This window comes from Sarcophilus harrisii, chromosome X (genome assembly GCF_902635505.1).
Source record: "Sarcophilus harrisii chromosome X, mSarHar1.11, whole genome shotgun sequence".
Taxonomy (NCBI): domain Eukaryota; kingdom Metazoa; phylum Chordata; class Mammalia; order Dasyuromorphia; family Dasyuridae; genus Sarcophilus; species Sarcophilus harrisii.
Window position 1 is genome coordinate 79,061,397 of NC_045432.1, and position 26,148 is coordinate 79,087,544.

Consider the following 26,148-nt stretch of genomic DNA (forward strand, 5'->3'; position numbering starts at 1 on the left):
CCCCTCAGCTACACTGCAGGCCCAACATCAGGAGGACCAGAATTCAAATCCTGCCTTATTCACTTACTAGCCATGTGAACTTAAGCAAGTCATTTCAACATTTGCCTCAGTTTCCTCATCTGTAAAATGAGTTAGAGAGGGAAATGGCAGAGCGCTCCAAAACCCCAAAGGGGGTCATGAAGAGCTGGACCCGACTGACCAATAAACAACAGACACTTGGTAAATGCATGAATTAGAATGAATGCTATAAGCTTGGGAATCACTTGTCAGGAGAATTCTGGGAAGATGGCGGAAGAAATCAGAAAATTCTAAGCTCTCCAGATTTCCCCCTCAAAACAAAATCACCCCTCAGGGTGAATGTAGACCAATGAAAACCAGATAAGACTTGGGGCAGAACAGGGGTCCTCTTGGAACACCAGGAGATTTGAAGAAAAACCAGGATGGAGGTTTGGCCCAAATTAAGTGTCAACACCACCAAGGGAGCTCTGCAGAAAAAACAAGCGAGCTGGGCTGGGTGAGGGAGCCTCAGGGTCAACCCCAGGGACTTTCATCTCCAGAACAGTGTGGGAAATGGGGAAGGGGGGAGAGGAGGGGATTAAGTCTGGGAATATTGGGAAATCTCTGCTAATAAGGAACACCAGGTCCAGCTGGTGAGTGCAGGAGCAGTGGGGCAGGGAAGGGGCCTGGCTGTGGGCCCTTGCAGGGGAGTTCTTGGTTTTAGATTCCAGCCCAGAGGGGAGAACTAAAGCCAGAGGGAACCACACCCTCCTCAGGATTAGGGATGATCACACTAACAAACTCTTATTTTTAAAAAATGAGCAGGCAAAGGAGAAAGAACCCAACCATAGAAAGTTACTCTGGGAATAGGGAAGACCAGGGTTCATCTTCTGAGGATACTGAAGTTAAAAAAAAAGCTTCTCCTCCTCCAAAGAGCAACATTAAACGCTTACCTGCCCAGAATGAGTTCATAGAAGAACTTAAAAAAAAAAGACTTTAGAAATCAAATGAGGGAGATTGAGGAAAAACTAAAAAAGAATCATTCAAGAAAAAAACGAAGAGTATAAAAAACAACCTACTAGAAAATGAAATCCAGAGTCTGAAAGGAAAATAATGATTCTTTGAAGTTAAAATTGCACAAGGGGAAGCCAGTGAAGTTATGGGACCAAGAAATGGCAAAACAGAATACGAAGGATGAAAGATACAAGAGAATGTGAGACGTCTCATTAGAAAAACAACAGATCTGGAGAGTGGATCAAAAAGAAAAAAGAAAAAAAAAACATAAAAATAATTGAACTCCCTGAAATCTGTGTCCAAAAAAGGTCACAGAGAGTGAACAAGAAGGGAAATTAAAGAAAAAAGGATTCTTTGAAGTTAGAATTGGGCAAGGGGAAGCCTGTCAAGTTCTGGGACCAAGAAATGGCAAAACAAAATGAAAAGAATGAAAAAATAGAAGAGAACGTGAGACGTCTCATTAGAAAAACAACCGATCTGAAGAGTGGATCAAAAGGGGAAAAAAATAAAAATAAATGGACTACCTGAAATCTGTGACCAAAAAAGGAATCTAGATACAGTAATAAAAGAAAAGAAGCAAAGAAAATCGTCTTGGTGATAGAACAAGAGGGAAAATAGAGAAAAACCCAAGATTAACCAGGGTGGGATAAGGTGTGTAGATTAATAGGAAAGGGATAAAGAGGGAGGCAAGGGATATGGGAGGGATTCTTGAGGTGGGGGGCAGTTAAGTAATAGCAAGGCAAACTAGTGGAGAGAAGTAGAAGAGGCAGCAGGAATAGCAAACGAGTGATCATGCACATGCATGTATGTATGTCTGTGTCCATGTATATCTGAAACTTACATATTTTGGATCCTCTTGTATGTTCTGCTGTGTCCGTGACCACTTTTTTCCTCTTTCTTTTATTTACTATTTAAGTTTTAAAATAAAGAATTAAAAAGAAGAACTCCTAGAATATGCTCCACCCTCTCAGGATGACTGGTTTGGGCTGGGCCCCCTCCAAGTATAGCGGGGGCAGTTCACGACGCAGAGCAGCTGACTCCAGGCCGGGCCCAGCTTGGCGGTACAGGGCGGTGTGGCGGTCGGCACCCGGGGGCCGATTCGGGCTCTGGGGCTGTGCGAGTCCTCTGCTGGATGAGGAGGGCGCCCTGAGTCGGACGCCCCGACGATCCGGTTCGTCCAGCTCGGGTGCTCCTCGTTTTCAGAATGGCCGCAGAAAATCTCCCGGAGACAAAAGGACCCCAGAATGGCGATCACCCCCCAGCTCGGCCCCAGGTATAGAAGGGGGCCTCCTAGAAAAGGTCCGGGAGGGGCCTTTCCCGCCGCCCAAAGAAACACAAGACGCATTCATACTTAGCACCTTTTAATGCAGGGGGCTTCTCTGTGGGCCCAGGGGTACAAGGGAAGGCTGAGGGCTGGGAACAGAAGCAGACCAGGAGATTCTAAAGACCAGGAAAAGAAATGAGGGCTCTCTCCCTATTGCTGTGAAGTGACCACTGCTCCCAGGGTCTTCCTCCAGGCCCTCCCCCCGCCCCGGCGCTCTCCTTGGGTATTTACTGCTGGGGCCTCCCTGAGCGGGACTTCTCTCCTTCTGGGCTTAATGCGGCTCCCTCCTGAACAACCGCCCATCTACTGTGCCTGTGGGTGTGGAGGCAACCGATGATCCAGTTCCCAAGTGGGACCGGTCTCCAGTGCGCGTGTAAGCAAGTGCAGATTTGGGAGGTGGCTCCCACTGAACTGTGTCTGGCAGGAGCCCCGCACTTTGGGGCTCTGGCTCTGACCCCGGAGGGCGGGGTGGGCAGGGGAAGACAGGCCTGTCCGGGGCACCGAGGATAGCATTTGCCCTTTCTCCGCCCCTTGGGGAGTCATGAGGGGGCAGAAGGGGGGGTTGACCTTTGACCCTATACAAACCACGAGGTCCCGCCTAGGAGGGGGCCAGCTCACAGCTCCATGAGAAGCCTTGGTGCCCATGGGGCTCTCCCTGAGTGCCAGCGCTTATTATTATGATGTCTTGGAAGGCTCCATTCATCCCCAGGGCCCATTAAAGAAACCAGACATCCGTCCTGCCGCTCAGACTGGTATGGATTTAACACGTCCACCCAGCGGCCTTCACTTTGTCTTAACTGAGATCCTGGTCCTTCTTGGCAGGCTGCTGCCCCTTAGCCCTTGCCGTAGCACAGAAGGCCCGGGGGACAGGGGAGAACGTGGCTGCCTGGGCCAGGCTGGGGAGTCACCTCTGAAAGCTGCCCCGGCCACCCCAGGAGGACTAGGCCCACATGGGGTCCGTTTGGCTGAATTCCTGCCCTCGCTTTCAAAGAGAGTAAACGGGAGGGCAGCAGCTGTCATGCCCCATCAGCAAGCACCTGAGCAAAGTCCTTTGTGACTTCCCGGGGAGGACACTGGGGCCCACCGCCGGCCTCCGGCTTCCGATGAGAGAGAGAGAGCCAGGCTCAATCGCCCGCCTCGGCAATCTTCAGGGCTGAGCCCCGCTGGCAGTCCCCTTACTTTCTTCACGCCAGCACCTACTGGATCCCAGCCTCTGTCAGGATCCTCCTGGAGAAGCACGGCGCTCCCTTGGAAGAAAACCCCCATCGGTCCACGTAGCTGGAGGTAAGCCACGGCCAAGAGACATGGGCCCCCCGATTGGGAGTCCCTTGCTGCCGCCCCCGTGGGCAGCAAGAGGAGGCGCCAAAATGGAAGTGGAGATGGAACCATTTCTGGCCAGAGGAGGCCAGGTGCCTCCATCTCCCTTGGGCGGTTCTGTGAAGAGATGGACCTTCTATATCTAGTGGGGGGGAGGTGCCAGTCAGCGTATCAACTACAATGAGGGAGAAAAGACAGTTTGCCAGATTGGGGGCCCAGAAGTGGGGGTACAGATGGTTGCTAGCGGAGGGCAAAAATCAACCTGAAATAGGAGCTCCACGGGCAGGCTGGGTGGGCTGTGGCCATGGCCCGGGAGACGGCCGGTCCTTCTCATCAGCGTGGCGGTGCCACTGGGGGCCTCGGGGACTTCCCACCAAGACTTCTCTTCCGGCACACTTTGACCCCTTCTTCCAATGCCCACTTCCTTGGGGTTTTGGAGCATAAATAAATAAAATGGAAAAAACAACGCTAACATACAACAAACGAATGACCGGCCCTTCTCTCCCAAAGGGGGGCGGCTCGGGCTTCCACGGGCCCGGGAAGCGACAGCCGGCTTCTCCGCCGAGGTAGCCGTCTGCTGTGAGGGCGGACGTGGGTGGGCGGGGGCTGCTGTCGGCGCCGGGGATGGCGCTTAGGGACTGACCGTGGCTCTCACTGGCAAAGCTCGGAGGGGAAGCTCCCTGTGGTCTGGCTGCCTGATAGAAACAAGGAGCCACCCCTCTCTGCCTTGGAGTTTCTCTCGAGGGTTGCCGGGTGGGCTGAAGGACCCCCCCGAACAGAGAGGAATATGGGCAGAGAGGGCCAGCAGACTGGGGCCCGGTTCCGCACGGAGTGTCGGGCCCGAAGAGGCCATGGGCACAGGCAAGCCGCCTAGAAGTATCTGCGAGCGGGTTCTGGAGCTGGGGAAGGGGCAGAGGCAGGGGGTTCTTTGGGCTCTTAGCAACAGAAGGCACTTCTTGGGGCTGGGGCGTTTAGCATGAGGAGAATTGATGGAGGAAGGGATGGAGAGAGGGAGGGAGGAAGGACGGGCTTGTGGCCAACTCTGAGACTCTGAGCGGCTCCGGGCCCGCTTTCGTCCTCCCCCATCTCACACTAGGAGCCTCAGAAATCTTGGGGGCCCAGCAGGAGGCTCTCGCGAAGACACTTGAGCTGTTCCTCCCCGAGCTTGATCTTCTCCTCCAGCTCCCGCTGCTCCATGATGAGGGCCGACTTCATCTTCACGAAGTGACGGTAGTCCTGGAGCTGCTCCTGGAGCAGGTAGCGGGACACTGTGCCATACACGGCTTTCTCCCGCCGGTCCACGTGCTCTTTCAGCTCCTTCGCATCTTCTAGCTGCTCTGTCAGCTGGCGCTTCTTCTCCATCAGTGCAAGCTGGAGGGAAACGGCAGGGGTCAAGGGGCGTCGGGGAAAATATCATGCTCACGCAAGCAGGAGCTGGGAACCGCCGGGTGACCATCCCCTCTAACCCCAAAGGTGGGTCCCTGTCTCCCACCACTTGATTTCGTTTTCTCGTTTCAAAACGAGGAGGACGTAAACCAGAGTCGAATGGCGCCGGGCAGCCGGAGAAGAGGAGACTTAAAGGGGATCGGAATCGGCTCCTAGCCGAGCTAGGGGGGACCACTGAGGCCCAGAGAGGGAAAGGGTACGGTCCCCATCTTTGGATCATGGCAGAGTAAAGAGTCAGGCCCGACCCAAAATGGGAGTAATGAGGGAAGAAGGTGGGCAGAGGAAAGAGTTCCATAAGAGCCGAGTTGGGCTCTGGGTATCATGAGACTCCTGGCCAATGGGGGTGTACGGTGAGTTGCTCATTAAGCAAGGTGCTCAAGCGGCAGTGGATGATAACTTGGAAGCACAATGGAGAGAGCCTTCAATTGGGTCCTACTGGGGGCCCTGCCAACCTGGGGGTTCTCAGATGCCCTTCCTGGGGGCCCGCTAGGATTGTGAGGTTCACCCTCCGTGAGGGCAGGGCTTAACCCGCAGGGGCCTGCTCCCAGCCCCACCCGGGGCTCCCGAGTGGCCACGCCTCCCCGGCCCCAGCTGCTGCCCAAGGAAGGCAGCGGGTGGGCCCGCACGGCCCGCATCCCCACCCCCGCTCTGCCCCCTACCTTCTCCTGAGTGGATCCGGGGTCCAGGCTGTTAAGGGCATTCTCCACCCTGGCCAGCCGGCCAGAAAGGGAGAGCAGCAGGTTGACCACCTTGTCCAGGTCGCCAATGAACAGCCGAAATTTGTCGAACTCATTGGCCTTGCAGACGGCCTTCAGCACGGCCTCCACCTCCTCCCCCAGGGCCACGTTGGCGCTGATGTCCTCCATCAGCCCGCGCTGGGCCTCCTGCAGCACGGACAGCTTCTTGCTGATGCTGGCGATGAGCTGCAGCTGGCGGGAGGGAAGGCCGGAGCGCGGATGAGAAAGGACAGCGTGGTCAGTGGCCGGGCCGAGGCCAGGAATCGGCCAGAGGAAGGCCTTCGTGCACCGGGCCTTGGAGGTCTTGGAGGCCTTGGGGATGGGGTGCCAGCTGCCTCCAAAGGGCACTTTGGTTCTGCTCGGCCCCATGGGACGGAAGCGGGAACAGCCATGGTGGGAAGCGGCCGAGAGCACGGGGCCCCACTCGCGGGGGTGGGGGGGTTCTGGGTACGAGTGAGCAGGCTGGGCCTCCATCACACACATGTACTGGGGCCCTGAGCCGCTAATGAGGGACAGCAGGGGCTCATTTTCTAGGTGGGGGCCATGTACTCTCCTAAGGTGGGACCCCGCCCCGGGAGGTAGTGAGGTCCCCTCGGCCGAAAGTGTGCAAGCCCCAACTTCTGCCCATCATCGGTCCGAGGGGCTTGGGCCTGTCACGGATCCGGAGCCGGAAGGGCCCTCAAAGCTTACCTATTTCAACCTCCTTGTAAAACTGAGCCCTGGATTAAGAAACAGGTCCCGCTGAGGGCCGCACAGGGACTGGGCGGCAGAGCCACACTTTGAACCCTGCTTCTTCAGACAACACAGGATGGGCTCCCCGGGCAGATACCTTTGGATTGGCTGGCCTTCGGCGGCACTGCCAAAGCGGCTAGACCAAACCCAAAGTGCTTCCTAGAGCTCCATGGGCCCCTGAGGAGAACCAGGAAAAGAGCCTTTCCGGCTCCTACTGGTCCTTAGACCCCAACGTGGCTGCTCTGGGGGCTCAGCACCTGGAGATCCCAGGTGGAGGCGACAAGAGGAGGAGACACAGAAGATGGTGACCCTACGCCTGCCCCAGAACGGTATGCTGAGCCCTTGGCTTTGTCCACACGTGGAGGGTGGCTTGAGGGGAAGGGCCCTGAAAGAGGTTTCCCAGAAGCCTCTGGGGCCGGCCTTGCCATCCCGACCCAAATTCTGTACTGGGGGAGGAGATGCCAAATGGGAACTCTGGAGACCTGGGCCTCCAAAGAGAGACTTGGCTTGGACTGTGTGGCCTCCTTAGGGCATTTGCAGTGAGCCTGCAGCCCAGCGGCGCCTCCAGGCTGTCCCGTCTTCCTGACTCTCCCTCCCCAGTCAAAAAGGCTTCCTGGACCCCCCAGTCTCCCTGACAGTCACATCTCTGGCTCTGGATTTTGTTATCTCCCGTCCTCTTCCTCTTTATTAAATTTGCTCCTGCAGAGCTCACGGCCTGAGTAAGCTCGGGGCAGACAGAGATAGGCCGTGTCTCCGAGCAGCTCCAGGAAACCCGTGAGGAGGCAGGGGGCCGGAGGCGCCGGGGGGCTGAGGTCACGGCTGCGGCCCACTCTTTTGGGGTTTGGGGGGAGGGAGGGGCCCTTCCTTCTCCCGCCCCACCCCACGCCTCCGCCTCGGAGGACCGGGGGCCCAGGTACAATTTCCGGGAGGTTTGGATTGCGAGAGATGGGAGAGTAGCCTGGCCATGTTGCCATAGCAACACTATTTGCTTATGAAATCCTATGGACAGAGGGCGAAGGGATTCCAGGAATCAGATTAAAACAACAAGCCAATGGAGTTTAGAGGAAAAATGGAGGGGGGGGCGCTGTGCTTCTTGGGAGAGAACATCCCCCCCTCACCTGTTCTAAAGGCACCCAATCAGCTTGGCAGAACAGCACTTAACAGCCTCCCCCACTGCCTAGCAGTTAGGACCAGTGTTGGGCAGGGGCTGACGGGCAAGGCTGGATCTGGAGGGAGGGGGCTCATTAAGGACTAGGCCGGTTCCAGGAGGCCCTGGCCAGAGAGGACGGGAGGCTGGGCCCGGGCCCTGGGCATAGAGGCGAAGGACGGGAGGCTGGGCCTGGGCCGAGAACATTAAGGCATGGGCAAGGGAAGTGGGGCCATAGAGAATATAGGGAGCTTTGGGTTTTCCACAGCAGGCATTCTGACTCCATGGCCTACTGGGGGCTGGCTTGGGTGAGGAGGGTGGTCAGACCCTTCCGTGGCACTGGAGGGGCGGAGCTTCTGCTCCGGTCTGGGGGGCCCGGAGGCCCCGAGAGGATGCTCCCTTCCCAGTATCCCCACCTACCTTCTTCTGAGCCAGCTCATGGTCCACTTCGGCCTCTCCCAGGGAGTCCTTGGCCAACTGGGACAGGTCCTTCATCTTGTTCAACAATTCCGCCTTGCCGGCCGAGGTGTTGTAGTAGGCGGAGTAGGAGGTGGGGCTGGTGGGGCTGGTGGGGCTGATGAGGCCGCTGGGGCTGGTGGGGCTGGTGAGGTTGGGGAGGCTGGTGGGGCTGCTAAAGCTGCCGGGTGGCGGCGGGGGGGAAATGGGTTGGAACTCCTGCCTGAGGGAGCACAGAAGCAGAGTTGAGCTGCAGGGGGCTGCCCGGGGGGCCACTTTGAGCATCTGGAAAAAAGGGCGGAACCCAGCCTCCCGGTGTCATAGATGAGGGGCAGCCACCAACTGGCCCAAGTCGACAAGGCTCTCCTCACCCCATCCCTCACCATGCTGGGTGTGTGGTCATAGGAAGTCACTGAGCAGCTAAAGGCTCAGGGCCCATAAATCCTAAATGACGGCAGCCTCGCCGCCGCGCCCCACCCAGGAGTCGGCCCTGGACCGTCCCCACCAGGCAAGGGCGATTCGGGAGACATGAGCCTTGCGCCTTCAGAACAAACCCAAGAAGAATCAGAAAGGTTGCCAAGGTGCAGCTTTATCCACTTTGGGAGAAAGCCCAGCATGCTCCTACTGGGACACCCGAGGATGACCCTTGACCTTGCAGGTGATGGCCCCCAGAGAGCTGGTTCTCACACTCACTTCCAGCCCCTCCTCTCCATGTCCACAGCCGGCAGCTCAAGTCAGGCCCTTGGCCCTTCAGCCCGGGCTACACAGAGAGACCTTCTTATGGGACTCCCAGCTGTCTCCTCTGCAATCCCCACAGGGGGCAGAGAAATCTCCCAGAAGCACAGGACTCTGGCCAAGAACAGGCATGGCCTCCCAGTGATCTCGAGGAGGAAACGTCAACTCCTGAGCCTTCTACCATCTGATTTCCTGGGCTTCCTGCGCCTGGCATGCCAGCCAGAAAGCCACGCTTGTTATTCCCCAAACGTGGCGCTCCACTCTCTCCCAACTGGGCCGTCCCTTTCTCCCTTACACCTTCCTCCAGCTCACAAGGAGTCCTCCTTTTCCTTGTCCTTCAGTTACTTTCCTTCTTAACTGACACACACACACACACACACACACACACACACACACACACACACACACTTATCTATCACCACCCTCCCTCAGTTGAAAACCAGTTCTTTGAGGGGAAGTACCATTTTTCATCTCATCTCTTTGTCCCCAGTGTTTGACACACAGTAGGCACTTTACCACCTTACCATGTGCTGCCGGGTTGGGTTGGGGGAAAATCAGAAGGCCCAGCAGCCAGTGGGAGGGTTGCTGCCGTCACCATCCCCCCCCTCCCCCAAGTCTGCCCACTTAGGACGAAGGCCCTACCTTTCCTTGGCTACCTCCTGCCTCCTTCTGACCAAATGCCAATTCTGGCGGCCATGTTTTTTCCAAGGCAGCTCGTTGGCGGGGAAGAGGTCGCCCATGACCTCTGCAACCGTCACCATGTTGGAGGCCGAGTTGAGGATGCCAGCCAGTGACCGGTCCCTGTCGGCCACGTCTCTCATTAACTCCTCCGAGTTGACGCGGGCCGGGGCCGACCTCCGCGTCGAGACCAAGTGGCAAGTTTCAACCTCCGTGATGTCTTGAACGGGCCCGGATTCCTCTGTGGCTGCAGAACAAAGTGGAAAGTGAGTGCTCACGGTCCAGATCCCCCAGCATCCCCCATCACCGATGACTCACCGAGGCCGGCAGGGCTGAGGCGTTGCTGCTCCGGGCTCCAGTTGACCAGGCGGTACTGCTCCTCGGCGGGAGAACAGGTCTGGCTCCAGTTCTCTTTGGCTTTGGGCTGGTCTTCTACCAGTGCTTCCGATCTTTGGAGGGGGAGAGGGAAAAGGAAGAAACCAGACCATCAAGCCTCAGGACTGGGAAATGGACCATTACCTCCATGGACTAGCCAGGAGGCTCTCCCTTAGAGTGCCAGAATGTTGGAGCTAGAAAGAACAGGTCAGAACCAGAAAAGACCTTAAGGTGTCCAAGCTGGAAGGGACCCCAGAAAACTGAATGGCAGAGTTGGAAGGGACTTGGGAACACAGAACATGCTAAGTGGAAGGGACTTGGGAACGCAGACTGGAAGGGACCTTAGAACATGGGATGTCAGAGCTGAAAGAGATCACAGAACACAGAATGTCCGAGCTGGAAGGGATCTTAGAATACAGAATGTGTGGAGTGGAAGAACTACTGGGCACTGAAATGTTAAAGCTGGAAAGGACTTTGGGACAGGAAATGTCAGAACTAGAAGGAAGCTTAGAATACGGAAAGCCAGAAGTGGGAAGGACTTTAGAACTTAGACCAAAGAACAGCAGACTTGGAGATGATCTTAGAACACAAAAATATTGGCACCAGAAGGGACTTTGGAACATCTAGAACTAGAAGGGACTTTGGGACACAGTGTCAGAACCGGAAAGGACTTTAGAACTTGGATATCCGATCGGGAAGAGACCTTAGGATACTGAATATCAGAGCCAGAAGGTACTTTAGAACATAAAATGTGAACGCTAGAAGAGACTTCTGAACGTGGAATGTTAGAGATCTTAGGATCCTGAAGGGAAGCTAGAAGGGACTTTAGAACATAGAACATCAACACTAAAAGAAAGTTTGATCGTTAGAATTAGAAGAGACTTCAGAACACAGAATTCTGAACCGGAAGGGACTTTAGAACATAGATCAGAGAAGGTCAGAGCTGGGAGGAACCTTGGAACATGGATGTCGGAGCTGGAAGGGATCTCGTCATATGATGCAATTTCCTGGGTCCAGAAAGGGCAAGGTTTCCCGTTCTTGTGGGACATGAAGCAGGAAAAAAGCTTTTGGGGAAATGCGGGGAGGAGATCCCCGGCATAGGAGCCATCCCTAAGGTCCTTCACTCCCCTGGACGCTGGCTAAAGGCGCCATGGAGAGCCAGGCGAGGCAAAAAGGCGCGCTGGCCATTCGTTAGGAAACCTGAGCCTTGAAGCTCGGCCCTTTGAGGGGTAGCCTGGAGCAACAAGCAAGCCCCTTCCCTTCTTAGGGACTCGGGCTCTTCTGGAAATTGAAAGAGAAGAAAAATGGGGGGAGAAAGAAGAGAAGGGGAGGTCGAAGAAAGGGTCTATTACCTAAGCTGTAAACCTGGGTGACCGGGAAGATGTGGAGAGCTTGGCAACTCGGCCAGGAGAAGGCCGAGGTCTGTTTTGGAATATTGAGCTTGAGATGCTTATGGGACAAGAAAGAGATTTCAGGAAGTGGGATGGAAAGGACTCTGTGGCCCCTTCTAGCTCCAGTGAGCTAGCATTCCAAGTCCCTTTCCTCCTGGGCTTGCCTCAGTAGCCTTCTCTGTAAATTCAGGGGCTTGGACGTGGACAAGACAGCAGCGACCTAGAGGTCAGCCGATGTTTCGGCTGAGACTTCCCTCTGGCCCCTCTGGCAAGAGAAATGTTCTTGCCTTCTGGGTATGGAGCCAGGGAAGGGGCTTCTGGGGACCCTTAGTCCTTCGCCTCCGGGGCCGGGGGGAGAACAAGCAGGAGAAACGTAGGCTGGATATCCAAGACCACCGTTTACCGTGTGAGCAAGAAAGGGAGAAGAACGGGTGCTGGCAGGCCGTAAGCTGAAGGCTCTGGAGTTGGCGTGACCTCTGGGTAGAGGGCAGGTGGTATGGGGTCAGCTGGGGGTAGCAAGATGGAGTTCGTGGAGAAAAGAGGATTCAACCCATGCTGAGAAGCCCCATGTGAGGCAATGGCTCCTCCCAGTTCAATTTCCCAGGAGCCCGATGATGGTCAATAAAAGGCCTTGAAAAAAAGTACAGCAACGGAGCTGGTGCAGAGGGCAGTAGCAAGGGACTGTGAGTCAGCTCCCTGCCTGGCCACTTACTGCCCTGTGAACTAGTGCCAGTCCCTTGCTCTCAGAGCCCGGGTGTGTGCAAAGAGGGCTTCAGGGTGCCTAGGATCGTAGAGGGCAAGAGCTTCTCCAGGGCATCGATGGGCACGCAAAGGTCAATGGGGCCTCTGAGAGTGACCCAGAGAGTATTGGTAGTGGGGACCCCACTGGCCCCCAAACTGGGTTGTTTCAGGGCCTATTTGGGGGTCAGGAGAATGGGCAGCCATGGACGGAGGCCTTGCTGAGGTGATACCTGAACAAAGAGGGCAAAGAAAGGGGAGAAAGGAAGCAGCTCAAACCTGCTCAAAGTGAGGCAAGAAGGCCGGGCCTCGAGGCTGCGAGAAGCCTTTGACATCCCTTTCCCAACAGGGCCCACGTGCCCGGCTGCTGGCACATGCCCTTCCTGCCCGTGCTTCCCATTTCAGAGAGGAGAAGGCAGACGAGAAGAGCCCCCAGGCTGATCAGAGCAAGGCAAGGGAGGCCACAGGCCCCCCGAGCTAGGCCGGGGCCGACGTCGCCTGGCTAAGGTGCGGGACCAGCCCGGGGCGGTGTCTGAGGGCCTGTGGAAAGGCTACTCTGGGGACTGGGGGGGAGCGGCCCCGTGGGCCCCTGGGCTCCCCAGAAAGACTTGCCTGGCTGTGGTCACGGGGTCCGGCTTGAGGCCCAACTGCTCCGGCATTCTCCACACCCCGCCGGGGTGGTAGTACTGAGGAGCGGGCTGTTCCGGCCCAGGCCTGTCGCCCGTGGATGGTGGGGGGAAGTCTCTGGGCAGGGGCTCTGGAGGGAGGCTCTGGGACCGCTTCCTCACCACCTCCGCCGGGCCTCCCTGGGGACGAGGCTGCTCCAAGGCCGTGTCAGACCGCCGGCCGCCGGTGGTCTCTAAGCTGGCGTACTGGGAGTGCTGAGATAGCCGGTGGCCCCTGTACTTGGCCCAGTTGGGAGGTGGGGGCCGAGGGGGAGGCGGGGCCTTCTTTCTGGCTCCAAGGGGGTCCGGCCGGGTCTCATCCACCTTGGCCAGAAGCTCTCTCTTCTCTCTAGCCCGTGCGCTCGGGGGGTCCAAGTTGATGTGACTCTCTGAGAAGGCCCGACCCCGAAGCGGACGGGGCAGTGGCGGCTCGTAGATGGTGCTGCCCATCAGGGTCCCCACCGAGTGATCGTAGTCACACAGGAGGTCCAGGGAGGAGGCCGCTCGGTAGCACGCTGACCACTCGCGCCCGGGGTTCTCAAAACAAGAGCGTGGGCAGCCGATTTTATAATGAGGTCGGTCCCTGGAAAACAGTGGAGAGGATCGTTGGAGCATGGATGCCCCCAGCACCAGGAGCAGGTTCCCACGGAGGGCCAGAGCTGCGAGGGACCTGCCCAGAGCAACCCGGCGAGGCCCCAAAGCCCGCGGTCCTTGACTCCCAGGCTAGCATTTGACCAATGACAACGTGGCCACCCCTCCAGAAAGCACAGTTTTTTAAGCGTTAGGTGCCCGCTCGTGGGGGGGTACAAGCTTGTGGGAGGCAGACCACGTGTCTCCACGTGCATATTCACATCCATAAGGGAGAGTGAGACACTTGGGCTCAAATCCTGTCACACACACCCCCCCCCCCCATTCACTAGCAAGGTGATTGTGGGAAATAATAGCTGACCTTTATACAGTGAACTATGGCTTACAAAGCCTTATAAACATGATCTCATTTGATCTTTGAAGCAACTCTGGGAGTTAAATCCCAGTTATTCCCATTTGACAGGTAGGGAAACTGAGGCAGACAAGGTTAAGGAACCAGAGCTGGATTTGAACTCGGGTCTTCCTTGAGTCACGCTATCTCTCAGGGCTTCAGTTGTTTGACCTAGAAACTGTGGACATTGGAACAGATTTCCGGGGCTCCTTGCTGGCCCCGATTCTGGGGCCTCATGACCCCAGCCAGGCTGAGCCACTTGTATGAGGCCATCGGTTTCCAAAGCTCCTCGACCTTAGCTCAGGGGCTAAGTGTTGCCCAGTGGCAGGAAATTTCAGTGGTTCGAGGACCTGGTCAGCCAGAGGAGCTGTTCAATAATCACCATGGAGACCAAGGCCAATTTTTTTTCAATTGAGTAAGAGACACACTGTCAGCCAAACTGTGTGGGAGGGGACCAAGGGTCATATTTCCTCCCCCTTCTTCCATAACCCCCCCAAAAGCTGCCCCACCCTCAAACCCAACAGGCTCCCAAAGACCATAGGATCCCCAGGCTGGGACAGCAAGCTGATCGGTCGGCATCTTTTTGGGCAGGCTTCAGCCCTCCAATGGCTCCCTGATTAGCCATGCGGGGTTGAGGTCAGCTCCTAGCTGAGGGCGTCAGGTCCCTACCTCCTGAGGGAGCCTGCTCTTTCTTCAGAGATCTTGAGTCACAAAACTATTCTGCCTTCTACAAGTCCACATCAGCCTCCCGGTCGCCCTCCTCCTCCCAAGCCTACTCTTGCCTGGCCAAAACTTTCATGTCTCCCACTCCCGGGATACGCCCCCTCCCTTGGACCCACTGGAGGACGCCAACATCCTTTCTCATATCTACTACTCAGGCTTGACCATGGGTCCCCACCTGGGGCCTGAGCTTTCTCTGGGCAGAGGGTGTAGGTCTACCGCCTCCTCACTGGGCAGGCTTCAGGCCTGGGTGGCCATGTCCCATTGGTAGCCACGAGTGAGCTCTCAATCGGCTAGAGCTCCCACATTTCCCCCTGGAGCTCCTGGTCTGGACTTGGGGAGTGTGGTTCTTCCCCAATCCCAGCACAGACCTTTATGTTCTCTCTTATTAGATTTCGTCTTATTTGATTTGGCCTCTCTCCGGCCTGTTGAGAGATTTTTAGGTCCTGCCTCTGTCATCTAAAATACAAGCTGTCTGTTCTCTGCTCTCACGGGGCATAATGGGGGCCAACAAGGCAGTCTGCTGCTCCCCCTCCCTGCGAGGAACCTTTAGTTCCCCCTTTCAGAATTAGGGCCTCCTCAGAGGGCACGCCCACCCGATCCTGTCTCACAATCACAGATGACAGTTACAGATTTACAAAACATTCTCCATCAGGTTTGGTCCTTCACAGTACCCCTGGGGGAGGCAGATGATAGGATTACCCTTACTTTCCCAGAGAGGGAAACTGAGGCAGACAGAGGGTAAAATGTCTCACCCAGGCTCACAGAGTTCGGAACCTCCTGGCGAGCAGCTGTCCTTCTTTCCAACAAACCTGGGCTCCCTTCTGCCCAGAACCTCATCTCTAGCAGACTGAGAGCTTCTCGCCCGCCTTCATTTCCCTAGCACTCAACACACACTGAGCAGGAGATGGCTGAACTGAGACCCACTGAATTATGAGGAGCTCTCGGCCCTCCCCAACATGCTGCCCCCAACCTGGGCATCCACGCAACTGCTATGTACGGACAGAAAAGCCGCCAACTCAACTGCCCTCTGCAGGCCTGAACTCAGGATCCAAGGAAAGCCCCAAGCTCCCAAACCATTCCTTTCTCCTGCCTCTGTTTCTCCAAAACTCAAGGGGGGCAAGACCTTCAGCAACAGGGAATCAACAGTGGGGGTCCCCATCCCTGCCTCTCACTTAGCCATTTCCCAGAATGACTTGATGTCAACCCGGAGGCTCTGGAACATGAGAAAGAGCCAGGGCCTACCCTCAGGCTTAGCTCCCTCTCGGCTCTCCCAAGTCTCTCATGATCCGTCTCCTAGTTAAGAAGGCCGGAGCCATCAGCCAGGTCCAACCCTATGGGCACGTGTAGAGGGAAGGGAGCAATCACGTGATCTCCTTGGCTAATGGTGGCTTCCACCATGAGTCTTTCTAGAAGCCCAAGCCCTACTCACCAAAGACAGTCTTCCAGCCTCTAGTCCCCAATGGGGCCTGGAAGGAGGCAGGGGGAAGGGCCCGGGGTGTCGGATCTTGGGGTCAAGGCTTTGCCACTCCCTAGCTGGGTGTAAGCCCTTGGATTAAGCCTAGGTCTCAGATGGCACATCTGTACAATGGACAGATGGAGGAGGTAGCTCCAATTGTGGGGCGGCTCCTATTTCTTCCCCCTCCTTCACAGGGGCCTCCGGGCTCCCCTGCCTCCTGGCCCCTCTCCTTTGTCTACCTTTGCCACCTCCTTCCTAGGCTTCTGTCACCTGGCAGCCACCACCCAGTGGGCTAAGGCCCAAAGTTCCAAGAGGCCATGTCAGCCTCCTTCAGTGGAACAGTTCCAAGGAAAAAGCTAAGCCTGAGGGTAGGCCCTGGCTCTTTCTCAGGTTCCAGAGTATCACTTCCTTCCGAACACCCGTGGAGACTTGGAGGTGAGAGCTGTTTAAATCCTGCCTCCGGTACTGGCTACTCTGTGAGCTCAGGAGAGACACTCTGCCTCCCTGGGCCTGTTTCCTCCTAAGCCAAAGAAGGTCCTCTCCCACGCCATTTCCTGGCTTCTGTGCTCCTTCAGCCTCTAAGGTAACCCTGCAAGGGTCAAAAGTAAAGGCTGGGCCTCCACAGCAAGAGCCCCGAGTTCAAGCTTGGCTCTGTCCCTTGCTGGGGGGCTAGGGTCAGTGAGGGCCTCCAAGGCCCCTTTCGGGTCTCCAACTAGGAGCTTCTGGCTTGAAGTGACTGAAGGTGGCCAGTCTTCCCCTTGTCATCACCCCGTTTAAGCTGAGTGTTCCTGGGGAGGGACCCAGGTTCCTCTTCATACCCGTGTGCCGGATGAGTCTTCTGAGGCAGCTAGAGCTGTTCTTTGGAGCCTTAGGTGAGCAGTGCCCATTGCCAGCTCCACTGAGGGCTGTGTTCCACTGGGAGGCTGCCCTACGGCCTACAGGATCCATGTGGCCCTGGCCCCCAGCTGTGCTCAGTAGTGACTTTCTTGGTGATTTAGGGAAGTCCCAGAGAGCTTGTCTATCCAATTTGTGGACAATGTGGCCCAGGAAGGGGTGCGAACCCACCAGATGGCAGAATGGGCATCCCCAAATAGCTCAGTGGCCTCGAACAGGGGAGTGAAATGAAGATGCTGAGAGAGATGGGATAGCCACAAATGTCAAGTCCTCTGCTCAGGTCCAAAAAGCCATCTGCACAAGCACAGGGGAGACCTTAGATGGTTTCTGGGAAAAGCAGCTGGGGATCTGAATAGTTGGCAAATTGATGGAAAATTACAGAGGGGGAAGCCAAGAATATAATGTCGGTGCCACAGTGGGTCTGTGATATGGGGGAGGAATTGCCTCTGCTGTTCTCAGCCTGGGCCTGGGCTAAGATCACATCCATCCCCAAATTCTAAGGGAGGTTCCAGCCAGCAGGCCAAGCTCAATGGCTTGATGGCCCAATGGCCCTCCTTCCACAAGTGGGCTTCCTCTTTTGTGGCTCCCCTCTCCTGGTACTTTAGGCCGCTCCTCACACCTGACCTGAGAAGGGGCAGCTTGCCATCATCTGCAGGGCGGGTCTGCACACCCTGGGCAGGCACTGGAAACGAGGGAGGCCTTGGCCCACTTGGCCTGTGGTGGGAGGGCCACACTCAGTTCTGGGCCTCACTGGCCATCAAGGGCATTGAGAAGTGGCCAAGGAGAGTCCTCTTGCAAGAGCTGAGGGCCCGTGTTCTTGAGCACCTGAGGACACTGCTGTTTAACAGCTGCCCCAGGTTTGGGAGCGTTTGGGCCCCCTTTGGGCATGGCCATGGTCCTTTGGGTCTTGTATGGCCCTGGCAGAGTCACAGCCTTCGAGAAACGAGGGGGATGATGGGCCTACCTTCCAGGGCCAGGCTAACCTCCAGCAAGCCAGGGGGTGCCAAGGCTTTGCTGATCTCGAGGGTGCTATTGGGACACTTGCTGCTGTGGTTACCATGAAGCAATGAACTTGGGTGCCCCCTCCCAAAGTCCTTGTTTCAGTGGGATTGAGTCTCGCTCAACCTTGCATCCTTCTGTCCCATCAGTCCCAGACTCCAGCTGTCACTATCTGCTTCCACCCTGTGTCTGGGGGAAATCAAGGCCTAAAGTGTCCATGGGGCCTTGAGCTCCTGGGAACTTGCAGGGCTCCAGAGGTTCCTGAGCACAGAAACCCCCTCACACTGTCCCTGGCACTATTCTCCCAATTCTGCTCAAGACCCTTCAGGAGGAGAGGGAGCTTACCACCTCCTCAGGCGGCCCCTCGCACTCAGGGCCACTCTTGGTCATCTGTCCCTGATCTCCAGCCTGAGCTTGCCTCTCTGGCCCTTCTTCTACTGCTTCCAAGTGGGTCCTGTGGGGCTGGGCAGAGCAGGGTGAGTCCCCCTTCCACAAGAAGCCTCTCATTTTGTTGCCTCCTTGTGGGTCCAGAGGAAGAGTTTGGAATTGTGGGGCCCATCCCCCTGTCTTCTTTGTGCCTCTGGTCTCCTTCCCCCTGCCTCTCACTTTGTCAGCACTCTGGGCCCCAGAACATTGTTTCCTTGGTCTATTTGCTACTTTGAGCACTGCCTGCCCTGCCTCCCATGGTCAAAACTCCTTCTGCCTCTTTTCTTATCTGTCCTCAGAGAAGGCTGTGCTTTCTGTGCTGCTCTCCTGGCTTTGTTGCCAGGGTTTTCCACTGCCCCCAAGTCAGAGCTGATGTCCAGAAACACCAGGAGGCGCCGACTGTGGGGCAGACCCTGAGCTAGGTGTGGGGCATCTGGGGACAGAGAGAGGGGGATGGTCTTTGGTGCAGGCTGAGCTCCCTGTCTTGATAGGCCTCTGTTGCCAGCACCCCCTGCCTATACCGGCCATGTCTGACTGGCCGGTCCTCATCTTGCCCGGTTGTTCTCCAAGGCAGCCACCTTGTGCTCTCTCACCACCTAAGCCCAGGACCCTTCTCTGGGTGATGGCAGCTTCCTGGCCGCCCACTGCATGTGCTGCTGGTCATCCCGTGTTCCCGGCTCACTTCCCAGCTGAGCCCGAAGGACTTGCCCTGGCTCCTCCCCGACCTGTGTGCGCCACTTCGCTACTCTGGGTTCACCGGCCTGGGGCCTAGAACTGTGGGTCAGCCTCGTCTCCTGCCTGCTCCGTGAGTAAGCTGTGTTCCCCCCGGCCCTGCTCTTGCCGTTCCCTCCTCCTGGACTGATCACGTTGGCTCCTGTAGCTTTAGTACCTTCAGGCTCCAAAGCCCTTTCCCCACCCCTGGGTGGGGGAGTGTGGTACCATCAGCCCATCCATTTTACAGATGAGGAAACCAGCAGGGCCCAGACGTGGGCGGTGAGCTACCTGCAATCACCCTGGTGGTCTGCGCCAGGCCCCCGGCCCCTGCTGGTGCCTCACCAGCCAGAGGCCGCCCCCTTACCTTGTCCAGGAAGCCAACTGGGCCGGGTCCCCACCAGCTCCAGACTCACAAGCTGCTGGCAAGGTGCTCCCCATTACCACTGAGGAACCCACACACACACTCACACACACACTCACGCACACCCACCCACCACACCACATCACATCCCACACAGAAACACCAAACACACACATACAGTCCCCAGACACATCCATAGCACACACATACACAGAGTGCCCACACACACCCCCACACATATACACATTCTCGAGACACACACACAACCCCCTGCACACAGAACACACACAAACTCCCCCTCCACACACCCACACACCCACATGCACATAGCACACACAAACACACACCACACACTCACCCATGCCCACACACACATCCCACACCACATCACTGCACGTACTCCACACACGCTCCCACACGTTCCCAAACACTCCCAAATGCTCCCTACACACTCCCCACACAACCCCACACACTTTCCCGAGACCAGCAGCTAGAATTAAGGGCCTTGCACAACACCCCAGAGCATGGATCCTTGGGAAGACAGAGGGCTGATGGGAGGTCTCAGGAGACTGCTGATAAAGGGCCAAGCGCTCTTGTAAAGCTGCAGGGGGCACCCTCCCTAGGCAGGAGCAATCCCATCATGCCCTCCTTGCTCAGGAGTTATCACTTCCACTTTTTGCATATTTCTGCCCGGCAGACAAGGCCCCTCCCCCCTCCCCAGCACTAGGAGGTGTGTTCTGGGAGGGCCTGTGTGCCCCCTGGGGAGAGATGCCTTTGCCCATCCACCTCCCAGGGGACAAACAGAACAGGGATCAGGCCAGAAGCAGCCTCTCCCGTGACCCTGAGCTGTCCCTGTAGCTCCCGAGCTGGGATCTACTTCTGGCTGTCCCTGAATGCCCAGTCTGTACCCCCCTCACAACTCCCTCCCACCTTTCAGTCCTCAGGGCCATGGATCTGACACAGCAGGACAGGCCCCAAGCCCAGCCCCCCAGCCCCATCCCACTCACACACCACCTACCTCACAGACTGGCCAGCCTTCCTGGCAATCTTGGCTGATTCCCATTCGTCTGGAGAAACTTCCTACAAGAAAGACTCCAACAAGTTAGGCCACTTGCCTCCCATCCACTGCTTCCTCAGGCTGGCAGCTGGTGACCCCCGAGGGGGCCCTGAGGGGCCTGGGTCTGTTTCACCTCCATGGCGGGGCTGCCACACGCCACCTGAGAGAGAAGGTGCTCCCAGGCTGGGGCCGTGTGGCCCAGGGGCCTGGCAGGGCCCCCTCTCCCCACCCCCTCGGAAGCCCTGCCCCAAACCAGTCGAGCACGTTTGCTGTTTGCTCTGGCTCCCATCCTGGTTCTCGGTGCCCACTTCCCTCCAGCCTCACCAGCATCTGCACGGGAGCAGCCAGGGTCACTCATAGGGGCTAGCTCAGAGGCATTGGGCCCTCCCTGGCAGCAAGGGAAGGCCCTCACCCCCTTCCACAGGCTATCTGCCCCATGCGGATGCAGGCCACAAACTCAGCAGGCTCTGAGAATCCTTCTCAACCCTGAGCCACGGCACCTGGGGACACCACCCTGGGCCATCTCGGTCTCCAGAAGCCTTTGGCAAAGGCACAAGGCCAACCAGAGCCTCCCAAGGGCTCTGCCCACCAGAGATGCCATGGCTTGCCTTCTACCCCATCCCCCTTTTCCTACAAGCTCCCCCCAAGCTCCTTGTCCACTCTTAGAACCACAGAGCAATGGAGCTGGCAACGACTTGGAGAGCCCACTCTGCTGATGAGGGGACCAAGGCCCCAAAGGGGAGGGACTCGCTGGGAGTCACACAAGCAGCCCCCTGGCTTCACGCTTACAACCTCACTCCCACAAGCTCCCTTCCCTTCTGTGGGGGTCAAGTGATCAGCATCACTCCCCCTTTCTCCAACTCTTCCCATGACTTTGCACCTGGTAAGTCAAATCAAGGCAAGACAACAAGCTCCCACTGTGTGCCAGACACTGCTGGGCACCAGGGATACCAAACAGGCAACATGACCTCCAATTTCGAAGGGTTCCTAGTCCAATGAGGGAGGGCAGCTGCCCCCTCATGCAAGTGGACAAGCCCATCAAAGAACGCACAGCTGATCTCAGAGGAGGCCGACCCATCAGGCAGACCATCCCACTTCCCTAGACTGATTTCCATTTCCTCCACAGGAAAGCAACACTGGATCGGATGCTCTTTGATTTCCCTCCACCCAATTCCCAGCAGTGGAGCCCACAGTCACCAATCCCCAGTGACTTGTCTGTCCCTGGGGCCTCATCTACAACCTCCCTCCCAGGGCACTGCTTCTCCTCCCAACCTGCCTTTGGTGCAAGGCATAAAGCCCAGGGTTCCAGGTGCTAATGGGGATGGTGGGAGGCCACTGAAATTCTGTTCTGCAGGAGCTCAGGCCTCCACTTTGTGTCACTCGGGACAAGTGGGAGCAGTGGGCCGCCATGGCGGGTGACCTCCATGAGAGACATCTGGGCCAGCTACCCTGACACCTGCACCAGGGCTTCCTAATTCCCCATGTTCCAAGAAGTCAGACCCTCTCCCCTTAGGAAGCTACTTCTGGGCAGGGATGTCCAGAGAGTCAGGAAGGAAAGGGGGCAAGGACCCCAACAGGACCCTCCCACTCTCCATGTTGTGCTAACCCAATGACCAACTGCTGGGTGGGCGGCTCATCGGGCCCCCTTCTCCCCTGTAAGACATACTGCAGAAGGGCACACGCTTTGTGGTGGAGGCCAAAGCTTCTTAAGGACAAGTTTTTCTCCGCTCCCAAGGTTCTTGGCCCCAGGGCTTGGCCACCATCTACCTGTCCAATCAGCTCTCGGCACTGTCCAGCCACATCCCACCAGGCCTTTGGCAACTTCTCCCTCCTGCAGTAGCTGTCTCACAAATCAAGAGAAGCTGAGCCAAGGGCTCCTTGCAAATTAAAAAAATTAAAAAGAAAAAAGAGCCTGTGGTCACCCGTGCTTGAATGCGGTTCTGGCACCACGGCTGCCCAAGCTGGGCACTGTGCTTGGGGGGCACAGCCTCGACCACCCCACCCCCACTCTGCACCCAGTATGGTCCCTTCTGGTGCAGGGGACAGACAGCTCCACAGGCCAGTGCCAATGGCTGAGGCCATGGCTGAACTGGATGAGGAAGAGGCCTTCCCTGGGGACTTCCAGGACAAGGCCGGGCTCTGTCCCACCCGCTGTCACAAGAACCCCCGAGTGATGCCAGGAAGGGAGACAGACATGGGGATGGGCAACCCAGGCAGCCCTGGATGTGGCTTGCTCGAGTGCCCTGGTAGAGAATGGGATCTGGGAAGTCTCTGGGAATGAGTCACTCTGAGAGCTGAAGGCAGGATGGAGGACAGAGGGGATGAGATCTGCTTGGTGCTCCCATGCAAAGCCATGGGCCCGGGCTCACCCCCATGGGAGGCTGGGTACTGACCTTCAGCAAGGGATTCCTGGCCTTCCAGGGAGGGCTGCCCTCTTCTCCGACCTTGTGCTGGGGCCCAGGGTGGCAACAGGCTGCGCAGCGGGCCCATTGCTGGTGGCAGTGGTGGTTCCGGTGGCCACCAAGCACACTTCTCTTCACCAGGCCCGGGCAGTAGCTGCAGGCGTCATGGCCCACAGCTCCCTGAACACCACACGGGTACGAGCAGGCCCGGAGGCACTCGAACTCTCCACAGTGCGCCAGCGGCTGGCAGCACATGGGCTGCTCCAAGTCTTTGTTCATAAAGCATTCCGGGTAGGCAGCCGGCTCCGGGGGCAGGGAGGCCGAGGGGCAGTAAGCTTGGTCCACCGAATGGCGCCGCAGGTCCCTGCAGCCCACACCCACTGGCTGAAAGCTAGGTGGTTCCAGCAGTTTGGGCCTCAGAGTGAAGGGTTTACCTTGTCCGAGAGCTGAAGCCGGGGGCAGCAACAGCTTGCTGGTGTCTTCAAAAAACTTCTTCCTGTCTGCAAAGGGCATGAAGACACCCTCCTCCCCAGAAGGGTGTCCTGGCTCCTCACTCGGGTTCAAAACCCCGCTGGGGATTGGCGGCAGCTGAGGCTGCAGTTTCCGCTCGGGAGACCATCGCCAACGGCCTCCCCGGACGGCGGCTTGGGGCCTGGGCTTGGGGGGCCCGTGCCCGGGGGCCTTGCACCAAGGGTGGAGTCCAGCCGCGGGCTGCCAGGGCCTCTGGCCGGGGCTGCCGGGGCGCTCCAGTGCCATCCTCAGCTCCCGGCTCTCTGTGGCCTGGCTTAAGCACTCTGAGGATCTGGCCCTCAGCAAGTTGCCATTAGGCCGGAGTTGGCCGGAGAAACGCTCCCCTGGGCTGGGCAGTCTGTGGTGAGCCGGCACTGCGGGTATCTGAGGGGCAGGGAGAGGCGGGGAGGCCGCAGGAGCTGGGGCTGGCGGGGAGGCTGCAGGAGGCAGGATGGGCTGGGAGGCCACAGGAGGAGGGGCAGGCTGGGAGGCTGCGGGAGCTGGAGGCTGTGGAGATGGTGGAGTCACAGGGATGACTTGGGGAGTCTCAGCAAGTGGAGGCTCCTCTAGCTCCTGCACAGGCTCTGGCTCTTCTGGGTCACCTTTGATCTTCTGCAGCTGGGCCTTCCTCCTCTGGATCTCATTGCGCAGGCTGGTGGCGAAGCGTTCACTCCTGCGCCGGGGCTGGGCGGAGCGGTAGCGCGGCCCATGGCTCCTGTGAGCATCTCCTGGACGGCTGTTCTTGACCTCTGAGCCCTCTCTGCAGCCAGCCGGCTGAGGAGCAGTCTCTGGGCCAGAGAGCTGGGGGGCAACTGCTTGGTCAGAGGTTCCCTCAGGCACGGGGCTGCTGGGGGCCGAGCTCTCTGCGCCCGAAGATTGGCCACTAGCCTGCCCCGGGGGCCTCTTTTCACCAGGCTTATTCTGGGCTCCGGCCACCGGGCCTTGCTGTCCCAGGTGGGCGCTGTGGAGGGGGGACAGGGTCCAGTGATGCCCCTCCTGCCTGGCCTGCAGCTCAGCCTCTTCACTCTCCCCGTCCCTCTCTGCATCGAGGCACAGAGACCGGATCTGGGAGGCTAGCAGCTGCTCAGGGGCGCTGTGACGGTGGCCACCCAACCCCGTCAGGTGGGCGGGGATGGCGGTCGGGGGGGCAGTGGCCATCTCTTCCTCTTCGGTTTCCCCACCGGGGCTGCTGGATAACGGGGGCTCTTCCATGACGTGGCCCGGGCTGGACCACCCCGTCCTCGGCAACAGCCCGGGGTCACTGTGGCCCGGCTCCAACGGGCGGCTCACCACACAGAACTGCTCAGCAGACAGACACTCCTTCCAGTGGCCCTCGAGTGGTTCTAGGAGCTGGCTACAGGGGCAGCAGGGCCCAGCGGGGAGCTCTGCAGGGAGCAGGGCCTCGGCGTTCCATCTGTCCTTCAGGTACAAGGCAGCACCAGGGACTGAGGCCCTCCGCTTCTCTGTCTGGTGGAACTGGGCTTTGGAGGCCCTGAGACTGTCCCGCCTTACTGGAGGCTGGGGGGGACCCGTGGGGGCCACAGGGAGCTGGGCAGGAAGAGGGAGAGAACCCTCCTGGGGGCCGGGTGAAGGCTGGGACCTGGGAGTCTGGTGTCCCGCTGCCCCAAAGACTTCCACCCCGTCGGGTCCTGTGTGGAAGCAGAGGCCATTGGGAGCCTTGGGGGGTCCGAGGCCCGGCGGGCCGCAGTCCGAGGCTGCCGTCTCCTCCGGCCTCAGGGGCAGGGCGTAGTCTGACGCGCTGGAGCCCGCGGAGAAGGAGCTGTAGGCTGAATCCCGCTGGCTCTGGTAGGCACTCTGCTCCATGGGGGAGATGTGGCCCTCGGGGCCCATTTGGCTAGGCTGTTCCAGGCTCTCCATGCTGCCAATGGAGCTGCTCTTCTCAGTGCTGCCGTGGCGGGACAGCGGGCACCACTGCATGCACGAGTCACTGCAGAAACAGAGAAGACGGGCACTCAGAGGTGGGAAGGCCAGGCAGGGCCCCGCGGCGCCTTCTGGGGAGACAAGACCCAAGTTTGGCCAGCGGGGGCCGAAGGGCAAGAGCACCGAACCCTGGAATCACAGGTTTTGTGCAAGCACGTATCTGGCCTAGGCACTCCTGGGCATCTCCCCAAACCTCAGCTTCTTCATCCCTCACCTGGGAATAGCAACCCTGGCACTCCCATCCCACCCCATTTCCACTGCTCCAGGCCTGCCAGTGCCCACAGGGGGGATATCAGTGACCGGGAAAAACAGAGGGGGCAGAAAGAGGGATCCTGAGCCACGGGAGAAGGGAAAGGCCGAGGGCAGGCTGTGGAGAACAGACGGGGGGCACAGGAGAGGGCCATCTGGACGGACACCAGGGCCACGCCCAGCCTGAGTGGGGGTGCTCCGCTCCATCCCTGCCCTGCCAGCCAGACCTTGGCTATCCCCTCCCTCAGGGCCAGCCTCCCAAGAGCCCTCACCCTGAGCCCACGGCAATGGGCATCAGTGGAAGCTGCGCTGCCACGCCCTGCCCCTTTGAAGGCAAGGGCATGGGGCTAGCACCTGCCTTCCATCTCTGCCCTTGGGCACCAGGCCCAGGAACCCAGAGTGGGGTAGCAGGGGCACTTGGCTCCTCTTATGCTGGGCCACACAAAGGTGGCCAGGCTGTCAGGGAGACAGCACTGCGCTCCGGTCCCTAGCTCTGGGTTCAAGTTCCTAGTGTTAGCTTCCTAAGTGTCTCTCTGACAGTTGCCAGTCATGTGACTCCAGGCAAACCCTTTAAATTGGGTCCCTCAGCCCTCCCTCATACTGTGACTGGAAGACAGAGATGGAAGAGCTGCCCCTTCTGTGCCCCAGGAACTTCTCCACCCTGTTGGGATTGAATCCCAAAGCA

At 58.1% G+C, this 26,148-nt stretch overlaps 1 protein-coding gene across 1 annotated transcript in view; it reads right to left on the bottom strand.

Moving 5' to 3' along the window:
- Positions 1-3,237: 3,237 nt before the first annotated feature.
- Positions 3,238-26,148, bottom strand: part of SHROOM4 (shroom family member 4) — a 127,958-nt gene continuing 105,047 nt past the window's right edge. The window contains exons 4-11 of the mRNA XM_031944810.1: positions 22,755-25,221; positions 20,323-20,384; positions 12,700-13,335; positions 9,902-10,032; positions 9,548-9,830; positions 8,135-8,393; positions 5,758-6,027; positions 3,238-5,023 (exon numbers count right to left, since the gene is read on the bottom strand). Coding sequence (XP_031800670.1) covers positions 4,754-5,023; positions 5,758-6,027; positions 8,135-8,393; positions 9,548-9,830; positions 9,902-10,032; positions 12,700-13,335; positions 20,323-20,384; positions 22,755-25,221 — 4,378 coding nt within the window. The 3' untranslated portion in view covers positions 3,238-4,753. The remainder of the gene's footprint in view (positions 5,024-5,757; positions 6,028-8,134; positions 8,394-9,547; positions 9,831-9,901; positions 10,033-12,699; positions 13,336-20,322; positions 20,385-22,754; positions 25,222-26,148) is intronic.